Genomic DNA, 18,950 nt, shown 5'->3' with positions numbered 1-18,950 from the left:
ACTTGGCGAAATTACATGAGATAAAATAAAGAGTATTATTTTACCGACTTTGTATTTAACTTCTATATCAACTATAACGTTATAGTTTTAATTTCCTCAGAGTCTGTTCTTTCGTAGAATAATACAAACCGGTAGGGGACGTGTATTGCTTTTGCAATACTCTCAGAATGATTGTTATTGGAGTTTTTACCGTACAGTAAGCATCGGGACGGGATTTGCGCAAGTTATCATTGCCAACCTTTTTGTACTGTTCAATTCGTTTCTGAACAGTACTTTAAATTTTTTGTAGGGTATGATTCGATTTGTGAACAGCACAGTTCGTTTTCTGAATGGTATGTTTGTTTTGCGAACAGAACGGTATGTTTCTTGCATGGTACGGTTCTTTTCTTAAGGGAAACAGTACGGTTCGTTTTGAAGTTATGGTAGTACGTTTCAAATTCTGTAATTGCATCAATTTTGTATATAACGAGACAACTTACTCGTAAAATCGAGAAAATAACACTTTATAACGGGATAATTCGTAAAAGCCAGGTTTATCTTTTAGTTTGGTTGATTTTTGATGGTGGGACTTAAGGGGGTTCAAGAAGTTTATGAACTACCTACCCCCGTATCTGAACCTACAACTGCTTAACATGTTAAAAGAATCAGTAAAACAACGAAATACCCGAGAGATTTAAAAGAAGTTCCGGAATGGAAAGTTTCTAAGAATCCAAACTGTTTCCTAAAAAAGTTTGAATAGCAGCTAAATGTTTTCAAATTTTCGCGCCAATTTAATTAGGATTGCACTATGGACCTACACTTCCCGGAACATGGATCTCAGAACGCCTACGGATAACATTCCCTTTCAAAGTATCACAGCGGCTAAAGACAACATAGAGGAGTCTATCATACGCACGCCGCTCATTCCTCTCAACTACAATGTACCGGGCAAGCAGGTAAATTATACTGAATATTAATAAGCATATTACGGGGACGAGGACCTATATCGGCGCGCGACTAGACCAAATTCTAACATTTAAATCGTCGCAAAAATAGCAATGGGGCGCTCTATTTGGTACTGATTAAATTCAATATAAATTATTATACAATTAATACTAAAATACCCTGAGTAAGTAGCTTTATTTCGCACGTTTTGGCCGAGTATGGAATCCAATACGGGTCACAAAAAATAGAAGAAGAAAAAGTTTCTCACAACCCAGACGCTTATAAATAACAGTTACACGTCGTGTGTATTTTAATGTTAGAGAGAGAGAGAGAGAGAGAGAGATGTTATTTTTAAATGATTGAAATAAGTGAAATTAAATGAATAAACTCTGTCCTAGTCAAAGTCATCAGTTATTAATAGACAGTAGTGATTCTAAATATTCAGTCGGACAATATCATATACATACATAAGATGTTCCCGTTTATTTTTTATACTGACAGATATATCTCAAATTGGAGAATTTACAACCAATTGGATCTTTCAAAATCAGAGGAGCAGGGAATGCCTTAGCAAATTTATCTTCAGAAGAACTGAAGGATGGGGTGTACACGGCCAGTGCCGGGAACTTTGCCCAAGGCCTCGCTTGGAACGCCAGAGAAAGGGGGATTCCCTGTAATGTAGTCGTCCCTGACCACGCACCCGTCACGAAACTGGAGGCAATTAAACGACTTGGCGGAGATATTGTTAAAGTACCGTTTGACAAATGGTGGGAAGTAATTCAAACTCACCAGTATGAGGGAATGAAGGGCAAGTTTATCCACCCTGTGTGTGACCCCGCTGTTATCGCAGGTAAGTGCCTCGGTCTCTCTATCGATTCAGTAAGCAGCACCAAACCTTTGATACGATCATTCGTGTGACAATGTACGAACTGAATCGCAATGAACAAACTTCGATACGACCATTCGTTTGACAATTGTAGAGCTGAATCGCAATGAACAAACTTTGATACGACCATTTGTTTGACAATGTACGAACTGAATCGCAATGAACAAACATAGTTTTAAAAAGACGGATCATGCAAAACGTAAGAACTTCATAGATAACGAGAGGGTAGATGGTCTTATCATGTCGATCAAGACTGTATATGCTCAGTCGCGCTTCACCGGATAACGTTAATGGACGTCCAAATTATGGCATTTTTTCATTTGTTCGTTTCCTTTTGTGTGCGTTTTTTTTTTTTTACTTTTTCGGTGAATGCATTCTTGGAAACATGGAAGTTTGCTGAAGTCCTTTCTGTCCAGAATGTTTTAGCATATTTAAACTATTACTTGTAACGTAAACCACTGGACTCATTTGTACACTTAGAGCAAGGATACTTTTTGGTTTTGCCTGCGTTTAGTATGGAAAGTGCACGCGTCCTTTTCTGTATTTGACCATTTGGTTTCCGTTGAAGTCCGTTGGACCCAAGTTTATAACCTAACTATCGGCCGAGAAAACCCTAAATCGAACTTGCTTTGACGTAACCGATACACAACCATTAGTTTACCGTTCGAACGTCGTTTTGTCCGTTTCCCATGCGTTGCGCCATCGGTTAAACTGCAATTGATTCTAATTCGTTACTCAATTGCAAACGGTGAAATGTACTAACTGGTCACTGAGTGTGCGGAAAAATGCCGGTAATCGTACGCATGTTGTCAGCTTTGTACGCTACAATACACTACTTATTAAAGAATCTACAACAGCGGCGGCGGCGGAAATGGCTTTCATAAACTACGGAAATCCGACAGATTGCTTCAAGTAGTAGTCTTTTCATTTGTTGGAAGTCCGTTAATGTTTTTAGTTAAGTGTGACTGGGACATAAATCATGTTTTTTTTATTATAGGAAATGGTACCATTGGTCTAGAGATCGTCGAGGACTTGCCAGACGTTGACGTGGTCATTTGTCCATACGGCGGGGGTGGTCTAATATCTGGAGTATCGTCTGCTGTAAAATCCCTCAGAACGAACGCCAAGGTGTACGCATGTGAAGTGGAAACCGCCGCTCCTCTGAAATTGTCACTCGATTTGGGGAAGCCATCTACCTTTAACTACATTGCGAGCTTTGTGGATGGTATGGGAGGAAAATCGGTGCTGGATTCAATGTGGCCGCTCGTAAGCAACCTTGTGGATGACTCATTAGTTGTTACATTACAAGAAGTTGCGGACTCCGTTAAGTTGCTCGCAGAAAGAAACAGAGTGGTAGCAGAAGGCGCCGGTGCTGCAACTGTGGCCGCCGCTCTGTCTGAAAAGTTTTCTGACAGACTCAGCGGAAATATTGTTTGCGTAATTTCCGGTGGCAATATCGATACCAATAAATTGATACAAGCACTGGAGGGGAAAATACCACAATAAGAAAAGACAACATATAAAAATCTATTTATTATTAAAGCCATATTAAAAACTTAATTATAAAGCACATTTGGCACTAATTGAGATTCTTGCTATAAATAAAATAAAAATATATCTTTACAAAATAAGAGTGAAAGATACATTTACATGTAAAAATATGCATAATAACAGAATGGAAATAAACTATTAAAAGATTAATCATAAAGCATCTATTTCTAATTATTGTGAAATTTTATTTTTCTAGTATATTTTTGAACACGGACCTACATTGTACATCAAACAATGCTATTTATTTGTATTCATAAAAACTAATTGCAATGAAATGATCAAAGATGGATGAAAATGTGAGACCTAGCACCAATTAACATTAAACCACTTTTATAAAGTGTTCACCTAGAGAAGTGTCTAAAACCGCATATTGTAAATTTTTGATGAATAAATTCAATTTGGGACCAATCAATGACAAGAAGCTCTTCAACGTGACTATTGATGATTGGTCAGTTAGGAATCACGTGTTTAAAGTACTTTCTGTCACTATCAATTTCTACTTCTGTCTCTAACTGCGCTAGCTCCTGAATACACAGAGAGTGTTGACGTCGTATTTCAAGCATGATCTCATCGTGTTCCCGATAGAACTGCCGGAGTCCAAACTGAAAGTATCAATTTATTTTAAATATACTGACAATCAATGCATTCATCAATACATTCTACTACCCCATCGTCGGAACCCACGGGTTTTCTATCCGTTACACTGCTTTCAAAGCAGTGTAACGGATAGAAAACCGGTGGGTTCCGACGATGTCTACTACCCGTACATTTTTGTGTCCAAACTTACGTTATTAATAAGCAACAGACTTGTATCAAAATACATGTATCTCAAAATTTTAAAAATATTTTTTTTCTTCAGTTTGAGATGAGTGATTAATGGTAGAATGTACCTCCTTTAAAACAGAATTTTCAACAAAATCACACGGTACATGTATAAGCATGAGCAGCAGTCTCTAATTGTGATGTCTTGCATGTCATACAATGAAAATTTTGAAATCGTTTCAACTTTAATTTCCATGAAAAAATTTAATTTTTTATGTATTTTACCCCCAATATTTCAAGTACTTGGATATCTCGAAATTTTTAAACAGTTTTTTTTAGTTTGAGATAACAAAGTTTGACTGTAGTTGAAAACAAGTATACACATGTTTTGTTATTGTTAAGATTGTGTACACCTATACAATTTTGTATAAGCTTACCGTGTCTACTGGTACTGGGGAATGGAGGAGTCTAGAAAGGAATAGAAAGAAATCATGAATCAATGCATATACAATGTACATCATTTTTATGTTTGAAACATTTCTGTATAAGTAATAAGATAACAGTAATACTTAATACTTTTATATACACATAAAACTACATTATCATTGCTTGTGTTTATTCAACTGATTATAAAGATATGTTTCTATATTTCTACTTATGCTAATCAATGCTCAGGGAATTTTAAAAGTAAGAATTGACCATGCAAATCTTACCTGTCTGGGACTAGAGCCATGGTGTCCCTGTATGTCTGTCTGAACTTTTCGATCTCGGCTTGATACCTGACCATCATACAGTCACTGTCCATGTTACCAATCCCTGGATGGTTTAGATAATATGTTGATGTTGAAAGTAAAAAGATCATATCTTGTTTTGCTGCACTTAAAGTATGGTATTTTTTACCAGTATATGATATTTTTTTAACTTCTCTCACCTTTCATTAGATTTTCGAGATCTTCAATTTCTTTGCGTATTACAGCAGCTGTTCTTGGCTCAATTATCCTTGAAATTGAATAACAAATTTTCATCAACATAATTCTTATCATATTTTCACAATTTGAATCACTTTCCATAAAGAAAAATTGTCTATACTAGTATATATTTATTAAATATTCATTTTTAATATTCTTTTTAATTGTTATGTTGCATCATAATTAATACCCATAATCGAAGCCATAGCATGTTGACTCTGGTTTAGTATGGCTGCATGCCCAGTCATCAACTCTGTGTTTCTTTTTCTATCAAAGAGGACATATGCAACTGCTAATAATTTGTTTACCAAGGTAATAACATGCTAATTACTGTAGAACCAGAAATATTTCATTGGCAGTATAAATCAATTAAATTAAATCCATGACAAATTTTTTAACCAAGTATCAATAAATACAGAGTTCATATGCGATATTTTTTAGGGATTACAATATGACAAAATCAAATGCCAACAAAATTGTATTCGGTTTAAAAAATGACATTTTAACCAAATGAAAATATATATGTGCTTCTACAGTACACATTGTATATATATATATATGTATAAAAAAAATGATATGGAAAAGCAAACAAACCTGAAAAGGAGATAAATCACTCCAGTTAGTCTTGAACTCACACTATTTTAAAATGTGTATACATATATATGCATGTAGAAATTCATTTTTTACTTTGTAGAAATTATTTAAGGAAATGAAATTTAATGAACCATTTGATAATAACAGTTTCATTAGTATGATGAAAACTTACCCATGATGGATGACTGTATTTTTTGTTAACCTGCAAAAATTATTACATGCATCAATATGAGAAAAGGTAAAATAAAAAAAAAACTTGTTACAAACAATTGTAGGAACATTGTTATGCCTTTAACTTCAACAGTGCAATTACAAATGATGGTACATGTCAGTTTATAGATTTTAATGAATGACCAAAGTCTTACTAATGGAGGCTTGACTTTTTCCTTGTATGGCAGATCTTCTTTAGCTGATTGAGGAGAGGGAACCACAGGTAAATCGTTGTAGCTGTCAGCACTGAGGGATGGTAGGAAAACCAAACAGCGTGAGGGGTCAATACCAAGGTCCTCTTTTGTGTAGCAATCTGATAACCATGGCATGATATCATCCAGACTTTGTGGTGTTGATCTATTTATCAAGGTTAAAACAAAATATTTCATTTACCAAAATGTATACCAAGACATTATTTTACAATTCTAAACTTGCAAACTATAAATATGGATAATTTTACAGGTTGATTTTTTGTGATTTCTATGTAACAAAATGTTTGAATAAGAATTCACAAAATTTATCATTCAGAGTATTTCTGAACCACCACGTTTTTTTTTTAAACCTAGTCACCTGGTGATACATTGCTAAATTCAAAAATATATATATTTTTTTTACATACACATTTAAATATGTTGACACTTTATGGTAGGATATATATACCTTTTAATTCCTTCCTCCTTGTGGAATTTATTTAACAAACCATCACTGGTTGCTAATTTGTAACAGGTTTCTTGATTTGAACTACATTTTGAATCAGTCTCTTCACCATACACCTGCTGGTTTGTGGCTAAGTTAAAAACAACAGGTATGATATTTTCTGTGTTATCTGTTTTTACCCTTGAGCATTTTGCAGATGAAGGTCTTGCTTTTACTTTAACAGCTGGCTGATTTTCTTCATCAGGAACAGTTACATATTCCTTAAAGTCAATCAAATTTCCTTCGTTTTTAAATGTAAAAGGCTTGTCATATTTGCCAACATATTTCATATTTTTCTTCTCTTGAAAATTGTACGTAGGAAATGGAGCATTGTCACCAACATCAAAAACGGGCATAGGTTTTCCATGAAATGGAATTATTTGTTTATCATGATCTTCACTACAGTAACTGTCTTTTCCTTTGTTGTTGGAGGCTGATTTGAGATGACTAGAATTTAACTTTGAGTGAGACAGTCCGTGGTTACTGTCATTGTTGTCTAGTTTCCAGTTTCCTTCTATTCTGCATTTTGCACTTTGCACCCTGTTAGATTTTTTCGCTGCTGATGGAGGACGGTGTGATATCAGTTTTAGTTCGTTGGTTTCCTGCTTCTCATCTTGAACTGAAGGGTTTGGACTCTTTTGAAAGAGTTTGTTTGTTTGTGTACATGGGAATAATTTACTTCTGTTATGAAATTCCTCTATAGTATACCGCTGTTGGGGATTTTTTCCTTGATTCGCTACAATGTAAAATCATTTAAACTTTCAGTTTTGTATGTGAACAAACATTGCATGTCTGAAACAGTGCTGTTGCATAATCATGGTAAGGATTGACTAAAACTATATTTTAACTAGTAAAAGACTGCATTCTAAAAATCTTACGGTTAAGTGGACGTTTCAGTTCTTTGTGAAGCATTGACATGTCGAATGTTTTAGTGGAAGCCATGTTGTTTACATTGACCACCACATTCGGATTACCTCGCCCCTTTGGTAAACATTGAGCTAAATAACCGAATATATACCAAAAAAGTATATACCTATGTTATAACGTTTAAAACGATACCAGTATAACCAATATCATAAAGTAATATACATGAAATTAACAGAGATAAAGAAAAATAAACATTTTAGTTATTTATGCGCTTTTTTTGGAGACTAGTTTTTAAATCATTTAAATGTTTAAACCAAAGAGGGTTTGCACATTCTATTCGAAGCGCCTATATTACATTGACGAAAAATTTGTGGAAGAACAAGAATTTGCAAGTCAGCTGTTGCAGACGAATGTTTCTTGTGAATTATACAAAGAATGTCGAAGTCTAAACAGATTGTAAGCTATCTTTTATAAGATCTGATTATTGAGTTTCTCAACACCGTATATCAACAATTCATATTGATTAAAATCGCTTGTTTACATCAGATTTGACGTTACCGGCACTGAACATTTAGTACGTCATCGTGACAGTTTTAGAGATGACCTGCATGAAATAACGGTTTTACTTTTATATTATAGTTATACATATGTAAATGACTTAAGACATGGCAAACAGGGTTTGTATTGTTGAATTTATAAATTTTGATGGATTCTAATTCACACGCATGCCAAATTTCTTTATACAGGAAAAAATATTAAACGTAGATTTTAAAAGAATCATACAATTTTTTTATCTTGTCATTAGGCTTTAGCCAATGGTCAAATTCTCTTATATAAAATAATAGGATTGACATTATTTATATTTTTCCAACTATAAACTTACATGTGGTTTGCTTATTGTACATTATGGATATATGCTTATTTCTTAGCATTGGATGTAATTTTTAAGCATATATGCATCCAAGATAGTTTTTTGTGTTAAAGAGTAATGCATCTACCGAATTTGTGATTGAATCATAGGGGCTTAAAATAAATAAATTTTTCTGTTTCAATAACTTGGAAATATTCTTATTAATAAGGTGGTACATCATCTCCATCATCAGATATCAAACAAAATTTTATATCTATGACAGAGGGATTGGTTTGCACTGTAGTAACCTGCAGTGTATAACCTACTGTATTATGAGATGCTTGATTCACGTTCATTTTAAAGTGTCCATGTAGGGCTTTATATTACCTATATATGTTTACATCTATCTCAACAATATCTAAAAAAAAAAAAATTTAAAAAAAAGGAAGGAGGTATAAAAGCTCTCTTTTTTTTAAAGTCCTAAAGTATTCAAAGAAATGATTTTAAGATGACTGAACAGCTATTTCTTTTCCCCATGTTTTCTTAGTGCTGCCTAGTGATTACAACGAGCTGTACTATAGCTTCTGTTTTCAAAATAATTATCTATATTTAAGATCACTTTTTCCTTCCAATCAAATTTCACCCTTAGTTCATGTAGTAGAAATTCACACTGTGTATACATTGTATGTACTGTTTTTTTGTTTTCATAGATTGTTAGAGTTCAGTCACCAGAACATGGGACAAAGAGAATTGAATCAAAACCTTCAGAAACAATAGCAGACTTCTTAAACAAGGTAATATCCAATAATTAAAGCATAGCCCTACAATAAAACAACAGACAAATGTCACTACATAACCAGTAACTAGGGCTGTATCTGATAGCAATACTGAGAAAGGACCAATTAACTGAATTTTACTCAGGTTTATGAATAATTTATATCCTTAGTATGTGTAATGTGTTTGAGTCCTTCACCATTTTTGAAATCTATAAACAAACAAGAATGCAACAAAAACTTGAATTTGTGTTGAAATCAATAATTAAATACATGTACTTGTTTAGGATTGAATTCAGACAATGGTGCCATCTATGAAATAACTCTTTATAAAAAAAAAAAAGTAAATCTGTAATTATTGTTTGAAAATGGAACCATTTTAACAAGAGCTTGGACTTGGATAGTTGTGTTAGACAGCAATGTGACGAAGGCCTGTCTATTTCATCATTGGTCACTCAGCTATTATTTTTATAGCTATTTGTGAAATCAATCAGACTTGTCTGACTTTTGAGCTAAGACTACACAATTTATGTATATTTCACTTTAAACCAGCATCATTTTTAACTCGTTTGGTGCAAGAGATAGATATATATGTTGTACCAAAAGTTTGTCTTTTTAAAATGGTTCTAACTCTTTATTGCTGATGACCAGACAGATCAATTTGCTTGTTTCTAAGATTTGAGAGATTTACATGTGATCTTTGAACAGATTCAGCAGGAGTTTGGATTAGGAGACACTGGCTGGAATGTCTACAAATCTCGAGATAAGAAAGACTGGATCAGGACGTCCAGGGCCAAAACTCTGGATACCTACAAAATCAAGTCTGTTATTTAACTATCTACAGTAAAAACCCCATTATAGCAAAGTACCTAAAAAAAGATATTTGATTTGCTATAACCATAACTCACTATTTGTGATCACTTGATAAATCAATTTTAGAATAAGGGAAATGAAACTGACTTTTGACCTATTGTTGATTTATTATTATAAGAGTTTTATTACAACCCTTTTTATTGAATTTATATAAAAATATTATACTTCAAACAACAATTGAACAAAGGGAAAATGAATGTGTACTTACAGTACAAGCATTCAATGTTTTGAATGAAAGATAAGGTAACTCAACACCATGTCTTGATAATGATGATAGTTAATGTTTATGAATTTTGTTTCAGACATGGAGACATGTTGTTTCTGTTGTCCTCAGACCGCAAACAGAGTAATGCCAGCTTGGACAGTACCAGTATGAATAGTGCCTCAGGTACCTCCAATATCACAGGAGACATGGGCTCTGTCAGTATCTCTGGCTCCTCAATGTCCTCAGGCTCCTCACAATCTGTTGTTGAGGATGAGGTGGATCAGATTCTCTACAAAGAAGATGGCAAAATCTACAGGAGTAGGAATGAACAACTGTAAGCAAAAAATATATTAAGATTAACAAAGAACACATTGCAATGCAAAGAGCTTCTTGTGAGTACAACTTAACAACAACAAAATTTGTTTCAGCTGTCGCCATGGACCTCAGGGTAAATGTCTGCACTGTGTCCCTCTGGAAGTAAGTGGTTTTAGATGATTTTTTTTCAACGGTTCAAGAACATCAAAGGGATTTTTATTCCTGTTTGTGTACTTGAATTCTTGTACTTATTTTTAAAGTGTTTCAAATTTTGTGACATTTGTTGAAAAAGATGATACATTGTATTTATTATTATATGATTGATAAATTCCTAGCTCTGTGATTGATTGATATCCAACAATCTAGAAATATTAAAACGTTATACATTTATTTACCTGCAATTGACCTAGAAGATCAATATAGCATTTGATTTTCTCTACATTGGACTAAAAATAGATTGCCAAATGAAATATTGCGTTTCTCAATTTATTTGGCTATGGCTTCAAACTAAAGCTTGATAACACTCAATTTGATATCGTTGTTAAATTATATAATAAAACAATTATTGCTGTTGTTTTTATCAATACGATGATTTAGCTACCCTCAAAGTACAATATTCACCTCTCCTTCAGCTCGGTAAATATTGTATTTCTTGGGTAGCTTAATCATCATATTGACCTCAAAAACAGCAATAATTGTATAATGTATCTAGGCTTTTTTAGTTAATGATTTGATTCAATCTCTCCTTTTTAGCCATATGATGAGGAGTTTCTAAACAGCTGTGACCCTCCAATAAAATTTCTATCATTTCATTCCTACATCAGAAAACTTACAGGAGGTGCTGATAAGTAAGTCTGACAGATAATTTGATGAATGACCCTATAATTTGTAACATTGTTTATTAAAATCATGACAAATTAGATACATACAATAGTACACATATAAAATTATAAATGTATTTGTAAAATGCATCTATTGTTTTAATGAGATTTATTTGGTATTTTCAGAGGAAAATTTGTTTCCTTAGAGAATCTTAGTTGTAAGATTAAGCCTGGGTGTACAGAACATCCGCCATGGCCGGGAGGTATCTGTACGAAATGTCAGCCAAACGCAGTCACTCTCAACAGACAGGTTAGTCTTGAGACATTGTAGTTCTCCTCTTGATTTACAAGAAATCAGGGCTGCGTTTTACAAAAGAACTTGAGACTTAAGACCAAAATAACGAATGCTAATAAATCCTCAACTAATGAATGGTTTTTTTCTTATGGCTGGAAAATATAATTATGGTAATTGAAATATTTGTAAACAAATGGTTTTATGTCAATTTTGTTCTTTAAAGATCATTTTATGAAACTGTTCATATTTACGACTTTGTCGTAAGTTCTTTTGTAAAATGCAGCCCAGGCACTCAATATCAAAAGGATAACTATACTGTTCAAATATTTATTTGAGAGAGATGTCTTATATAATGATTTATGTCATTCCTCTTTCCTGATAACTTTTCTTATACCTCTTGAGGGTGTATATACATGTAAGAATAATCATACATCCAGTCCTTAAATTCTTAAAGACCAAACATCAGAAGCTCTTCCTTGCCACAAAGATTACAGATTACTAATGACCTTGACCTAAGAACATTTGATAAAAGTCAAGGTCATTTATTAAAAAAATCACATAGCATTTTATTTTTTTGAAAATCCCTGCAGGGATTAGTCTATTAAAAAAACTCAAGTAAAAGTTTTAAAAAGAAATTGAATTTGAAAGTATGTTTGGTCTATTTCAGAGATACAGACATGTAGACTATGTGATGTTTGAGAATGCCTCCATTGTTGACCGATTCTTGAACTACTGGCGAAGAACAGGAAACCAACGGCTAGGAATTATGTATGGTCGATATGAGCCACATAAGGACACGCCCCTTGGTATCAAGGCTACTGTAGCTGCTATCTACGAACCTCCACAGGTATCCGGAATTTAACTCATTACAGTAAAGAATTATCATTGCCATTTTGCACTGAAAAACGGGATTTTTCCCTTTGACTAAAATTTAGATGTTTTAAGTTAAGATTCATTCACATGATAAGTTTTTGTAAAATTATTATGATTCTATTCAGCATATGTTTGCAGTGTTAAAACATCATACCATTCTTTTGTCAAAAAACTAAAATATTTTTCCAATTTTTTATTGATTATAGAAAAGTAGCAAAAATGTGCTAGAGTTACTTGAAGACCCTTTGGAAGGTCAAGTGAACCGGTTGGCAGAGGCAGTGGGTATTCGTCCGGTGGGTTGGATATTCACTGATCTGCTTGCAGATGATCTCAACAAAGGCACCGTCAAGCACTTTCGAGGAAATATAGTAAGTCAAATACTGTAGCATAAGTAGAAAATCTTAATAAAGTCAAAACCTGGTATTAAATTCATTTTGGAGAAAATTTCAAGTTTTCAAAATTCTCTGAAGAGAAAATGTCATTTTGTTGTAGAATTCTCATTTTCTGAGTGCACAAGAATGTATCATGGCTGCTGACTATCAAAACAAGTACACTAATCCTTGCAAATTGTCTCCAGATGGACACTTTGGATCCAAGTTTGTCACTGTAGTAGTCACAGGTAAAAAACATCACCATTTTGTGACTTCCTGCAGTCAACAGTTATTGTAATTAAATCAATACCAAAGTATAGTGGCTGTCAAATTGATCTTAAATTATGACTTAGTTTACATTGCAGTATAAATATGTTTATTAATTTAACTACCGGTATATGTGTACAAACTCAGAAGAATTTACAAAGTGACAATGAGTTAGAGTCTAATTTCCTTGTCTACATAAGGTGATGCGTCCGATCAGATTCACTTCGAGGGATACCAGGTTTCCAATCAGTGTATGGCCCTGGTGAACGATGACTGCCTGATTCCAACAAAGGACGCCCCAGAGCTGGGCTATATCAAAGAATCATCAGAAAAGCAATATGTACCCGATGTATTTTATAAGGTTTGCCTATGAGAATGTTTTTATATGTGCATTAAATTATGTTTATAGTTTAGAAATGAATTCAGTATTTAATGTACCGTACTGTACATTTCTCTTTAATAAATCCCCACAGTTTCAACCATGAAGTAGAGTAAGAATATTTTATATCTTAAAAAATCATTGTTTATGCACGGGTTACATTGTTTGTTTTTCAAATTTAGTACAAACACAGATATAGCAACATTTTGTGGAGTCCCCTGCAAAAATCTTAACAAATTCTTGCAAAATTTAATGATCATAACAAATTTGGATATAAGTAATTAATTTTGGGTCCTGTAGAGGTAAACAAATAACAAAAATTTAAACCTTTATAGCAAATTTCTTTTTAATTTCAAATGTTAAAAATAATACTTGACGTAATGATTTAAATAAATTTAATTCCACATAAATCCTTCAATTTACAAATCAGATTATTTTAAGTTCCAAAATTTTTTTAAAGCTGCTTGGTCCGATTATTTTGTTATGACAGTGTCAAATAATTTTTCCATACAAACCATTTATCTTAGAAAGTTATGGACTTTCTCCTATTTACACCAGCAGAATCAGTCTCATTTCAAAGTTAGAAATATTCAAAGTAAATAAAATAATTTCTTTTTGGGCAAACGAAAAAACAAACCAAAATGCATCATGGGAATGTTTAGAAAATGGAACTGTTTGGTTTTGTCCCCTGAATGATTGCAGTTATTCAACCCGCATGCTATGCATCGATTGTAAACGAAGCAAACTTCAGAAATATTAGCAAACAAAACGTACACAGGTTTATTTGTAATTTGCCTGAACATTACGACCTTTATTTATAGCGATGTCAAAGTCCTAATACAAGCATACCCATCTCGACATCAGGGTGAATTTTAACATGAGGCAAAATAACGCGATACCCTTTAATGTCGTTTGTTTTGTTAACAAATTTTGTACATGATTTTTTTCATTGAAATTTGGCTTAATTGACTGGGAAAACTACAGCATCGAATGTCTATTATTATACATATACTTAGCATAACCATCGTTTAAAAGCGTGCACAAAATTTGATATAAAATCAGACCAAGCAGTTTTAAAAATGTTTTGTCTCAATAAACATAAAATTTAGTGTTATGGAAGAAAGCTTCAATATAAGAAATTTGCTATACTGATTATTACAAATTCATTATTCAGATATAATGAACTATTGATGTAGCAAAGTATATCCTTTGGTCCTTAGGACTTAGGTATAACCGAGTTTTACTATACCCTTAAAAAGAAGGCTTTATTTTAGGTCAAGGATACGTATGGTAACGAGGTCACTCAGTTGGCTAGACCATTACCAGTGGAGTATTTACTGGTGGATATGCCTGCAGCTTTTCCACTTTCTGCTCAGTACACGTTCAAAGCTCATCTCCACACTGAAGCTAAACTGTTTCATGTGGAAAACAGACAGGAAATTGGAGAAACACAGGTTTGTTTCAGCTTTTTGTTACCAGCCACCAAAAGTTCTGATATATTTTATAAATTTTACTTTTATCTGATCTAAAGTTTTAATTATAAAACTGGTATCTTTAAGCAACATACATGTGATTAGAAATGATGACTTAAGATGTGTCAATACTCCACCTTCCTCCCACATCAATTACCTCTTTGTACTAACATCAGTGTCAATGAGAGATATTAATATAAGTTGTAGAACTTAATTGTTTATCAATTGTTGTAAAATATATAAAGCTCAGTTCAGTTCAATTCTTGATTACCTAGACTAGAACTTTCAATTACCGGTAGTCAATGTATCATGTACATTTAAGAAATAAGGTATCATTTTTGGATGTCTATCGGGATATAGATACGGGTTGGTCACGTGATCAAATCCCATAAAGCCCGAAGGGCTTTATGGAAGATTTGATCACGTACCAACCCGTATCTATATCCCGATAGACATCCAAAAATGATACCTTATTTCTTATATTTACATTTGTTGCAAATTATAACACTAACAATGCTCCATACTTCCTCTTTTGTGATGACCTAGAAAGCCGCTTCGATTAAAATGACGTAACAAAAAATAGTGCAACAATGTTGCAAGCATTTGATTATTGTGATTAATGAATATGACACTACTTTTGAGGAGACAACACTTTTTTATCATCAAAAAGGGTAACAGAAAAGAAAATTCACTTGTACAATTGGAAAAACTTATTGAAGCTTGGCGGAATAGTACCACCTGTGTTGAAGTCGCAGAGCGGTTAGAAATTTAAAACAAGCGATTGAAAGTTGAGTTAGGCCTAGAGTATACTTACGCAATTTCAGGGGGAAATCTATCGCAGAATCAGATTCAGTAGCATAATGATTTCCTCCGACATTATAGAGGAAAGCGATTTTAACTTCGATGATCTTTTTACGGAACAAATCGGACAGAAAACACAAAGGAGTTTTAAAATTTGACCGTGATCCGTGAATGTACTACACACGAAAGGTCTGTAATATTGCTTTTGCAATTTTGATCGAGGCTTGTAATAAAATCAGAAATAAATTTTAACTGAATTAACTCCATTGACAAATTACGATTGTAATTTACAAGAACGCCTCGTTACGATGTCGAACCATAAACATTCTGTTTACATGCCTAACGTGTTATCCAACATGAATCATTTATCCCCGCAATTTTTATGAGAATGAATGAATAACACTTCGTATAACAAAATACAAATACATGTACGTTTATTTTTTATGCCTAAATTATGTTTTCATTACGATATCTAATAGGTGTGTTTCAGCACAAGTCGATTAGTTTGTGTACATAGAAAATTAAAGTAGTGACCTATATTATTCATGCGCTACTTTGACCTCTTGACCCATAATGATGTTATGCAGAAATAACAGCGGATTGCTCAAACAGTGTTATATAAGGGAAAACATTTGCAAGTGTAAATATGTATGCATCAAATTCTGTTCTTTTCATGTTGTATTTTACATTTTCCAGGACTACACCTCGCTGTCCTCTTATCTACAACAGTTCCCTCCCGACAGGTTCCTAGAAGCTGTCTCTGACTTCCATCTTCTGGTTTTCCTTGCAACATCAGATATGATTCCATTGAATATGGTAAACCTCAAGTTTGATAAACTGTGAGAAAAATGGTTACAATATTGCCAATTGTTTATACATGTATATACCCACAGATGCTTAGATTATTGTCTTGATTTTGTTTCATTGTAGAACACCATAGCACCATTACTGGAAGCAGTAAAAACAAACAATGTAGACATAGCATTTCATTTTAAGAAATGTCAAGAATGGGCGACTGTAGAAGAAATCATGGCTGCTCATGGTAAGTGATGATTATGTATAAAGATTTGAGTTAAAGCAGAACACCGCTCGTAGATAGGCACCGTCACACAGATACCTGGTATATAAACCCTTCGATTTTGTTACACCCGATTGCACACCTGAACCTCGTGGCCGACATGTAGTATTCCTTTCGTGGTCTTTAGATTTTATGCATTTTTTTCTTATCTTATGTTCATTTTCTGTTCGTAAATAATGCATTGACCAATTTATTTGATGTTAGTATTCTCCTGGCTTCAAAAAGTGCGTAAAATTTGATAATTTCATCGCGACCGGGTAACACGGCGAGACAAGATGTAGGTCCACACAGGTAAGACCTCTACAGCGAAGTATATTGAACTGTTTAGAGGTCTGTCCCTTATATAAAGGGTTGTAGGGACAGCAGTGATTAAAGAGAAATATGGCGGACAGTGCCTATTTACGAGCAGTGTTCAGCTTTAATGACTATGTGTACACATGTATGTACCATGATGAACATTTGAAATTGTAACTTTAACATTATTTTAGCAATGTTCTACTTAACAGTTATCTACCAATTAAGCCAAGAAAACAATGTTTTTTATAATAACAGAACTGAATTGTATTTGGACAAGATGCTGTCTCTCAATTTACGAGTACTCGGTTAATAAATCAACGTCTCCATCCTCTTGTGGGGTCCTTTACTTGTTTGTTATCACCATGGCAGTCAGATTGATATTTAACTATAAACTGGTTTAACGTTTACATTTTATTTTTTAGAAGCTACTCCCCGAGTTCAGAGAGAGCCGTCTTACGTTGGTCCGGGTGCCTCCCCATTACCCCCCATCGGCTCGGGGGCTGGGATGTGGACATGTGCTCACTGTACCTACCTTAATGTACCTGAGAAATCAGCGTGTGATATGTGCTCTCTACCAAAGTAACAGAGAAAATTACAATTAGTGACATTTTTGATTTACCACATTCTAGAATGCATGTTCTGCTGCATGTAGAGGCAACTCAGTTAAAAGCAAGAGTTTTCTATTTATTTGTATTACAGCTAAACTGCGTCTTGGTTTATTTATCCTCAGGTAAGAGCAAAGAAATTAGAAACACAAACATTGTTGTATTTATTGGGCTATTTATATTTCTAAGTATTGCTGAAGACAAGAGTTACTCATCCTGAATGATAGGGGTACAGCATCTAATATAGTGCTATTTTTGTTATAAGTGTAATTCAAAAGTGCTAATAATTAATTGAAATGCCAACATGTTACATGTATATGTATTTCAGTGAAAAGCACAAGAATTATAGTTTTCTGATTAACTTTGGTTTTTTATTGTTCTGGAATAGTGTCCAGAAAGAAACCTTTTTGGTTTTTTGTGATCTTTTCTTTTGAAAATTCTATTTACAGTAATTAACAGTTCTATCTATTGATGACCATTAGACCTACAATCAATGGAACTGTTTAAGTAACTTTCAGATAACAAATTTTGTCAAAATTAGAGAAAAAGCAAGAAACCATTCTATTTTATGAAAATGCCAAGTAGTTATTTTTCCCCAATAATTGACATGCAATTCAACTTGTAAAAAGTCATTAAATATTTGAAAAGAATTCTGTGTTTTGTTTACATATTTCAGCACTTATATAAAATTGTTATCATCAATAACTTCTCCCTTCAGGCAAAATTTTAAGGGATTTTTTTTTTAGAACTGGCATCGTATCACTAAACCTTTGTGAGTTATAGTGAAGAGGGTTGATTTGTATTTTGTGGGGGTTTCCAGATGCAAGTTCACAATGATTTCGACCACTAATACATGTCGTTTTGATGGAAATGAAAAATGTTTGAGTCATTTGGTAGTTTGATTTGAGACCATATCAGCAAGTAGTGTTTTGAAGCCCGAAAACATGTTAGAACCATTTTAACAAGACCTTGGACTTTCAGTAGGGCATATATATCTATTCCTTGTGTCAAAACAAGTTAAAAATGAAGCGATTTCAAGTGAAATATGCACCGATTGCGTAATCTTAGCTAAAAAGCCACACAAATCTTGTTGATTTCAAAGAGCCGTGGTTGAGTGGGTAGCAATGAAATAGACGGGTCTACGTCACATTGCTGTTCGACATAACTACCAAAAAAGTCCAAGCTCTTGTTAAAATGGTTCTAATAAAAATTAGAAT

At 33.5% G+C, this 18,950-nt stretch overlaps 3 protein-coding genes across 4 annotated transcripts; 2 read left to right on the top strand and 1 right to left on the bottom strand.

Moving 5' to 3' along the window:
• The first annotated feature begins 768 nt into the window (after nucleotides 1–768).
• Nucleotides 769–3,455, top strand: LOC105328907 (L-threonine ammonia-lyase). Its single transcript, XM_011429947.4, has 3 exons — nucleotides 769–935; nucleotides 1,426–1,774; nucleotides 2,808–3,455. Exons 1-3 carry the CDS (start codon nucleotides 810–812, stop codon nucleotides 3,314–3,316), a joined length of 984 nt encoding a protein of 327 aa, XP_011428249.4. The 5' UTR covers nucleotides 769–809; the 3' UTR covers nucleotides 3,317–3,455.
• A 198-nt stretch (nucleotides 3,456–3,653) lies between these two features.
• Nucleotides 3,654–7,602, bottom strand: LOC105328908 (uncharacterized). Its single transcript, XM_034458729.2, has 9 exons — nucleotides 7,470–7,602; nucleotides 6,556–7,327; nucleotides 6,051–6,252; nucleotides 5,858–5,887; nucleotides 5,282–5,358; nucleotides 5,055–5,122; nucleotides 4,837–4,939; nucleotides 4,561–4,591; nucleotides 3,654–3,963 (listed from the first exon to the last, which is right to left on the bottom strand). The coding sequence occupies exons 1-9, from the start codon at nucleotides 7,531–7,533 to the stop codon at nucleotides 3,811–3,813; spliced, it is 1,500 nt and encodes a 499-aa protein (XP_034314620.2). The 5' UTR covers nucleotides 7,534–7,602; the 3' UTR covers nucleotides 3,654–3,810.
• A 171-nt stretch (nucleotides 7,603–7,773) lies between these two features.
• On the top strand, nucleotides 7,774–18,383 carry LOC105328938 (nuclear protein localization protein 4 homolog). Of its 2 annotated transcripts, none has more exons than XM_034458727.2 (15): nucleotides 7,774–7,914; nucleotides 9,019–9,102; nucleotides 9,790–9,902; nucleotides 10,257–10,493; nucleotides 10,588–10,636; nucleotides 11,228–11,322; nucleotides 11,482–11,605; nucleotides 12,258–12,437; nucleotides 12,670–12,831; nucleotides 12,956–13,082; nucleotides 13,302–13,462; nucleotides 14,755–14,934; nucleotides 16,450–16,569; nucleotides 16,684–16,795; nucleotides 17,551–18,383. In XM_034458727.2, the coding sequence occupies exons 1-15, from the start codon at nucleotides 7,894–7,896 to the stop codon at nucleotides 17,709–17,711; spliced, it is 1,926 nt and encodes a 641-aa protein (XP_034314618.1). In that variant the 5' UTR covers nucleotides 7,774–7,893; the 3' UTR covers nucleotides 17,712–18,383. The 2 variants fall into 2 exon arrangements, with proteins under 2 accessions (XP_034314618.1, XP_034314619.1); XM_034458728.2 differs by lacking the exon at nucleotides 7,774–7,914 and adding an exon at nucleotides 8,109–8,135.
• Nucleotides 18,384–18,950: the final 567 nt, after the last annotated feature.

This window comes from Magallana gigas, chromosome 7 (assembly GCF_963853765.1).
Source record: "Magallana gigas chromosome 7, xbMagGiga1.1, whole genome shotgun sequence".
NCBI lineage: Eukaryota > Metazoa > Mollusca > Bivalvia > Ostreida > Ostreidae > Magallana > Magallana gigas.
Note: the sequence above shows the minus strand (reverse complement) of the source record. Positions and strands in the feature narration are given on the sequence as shown.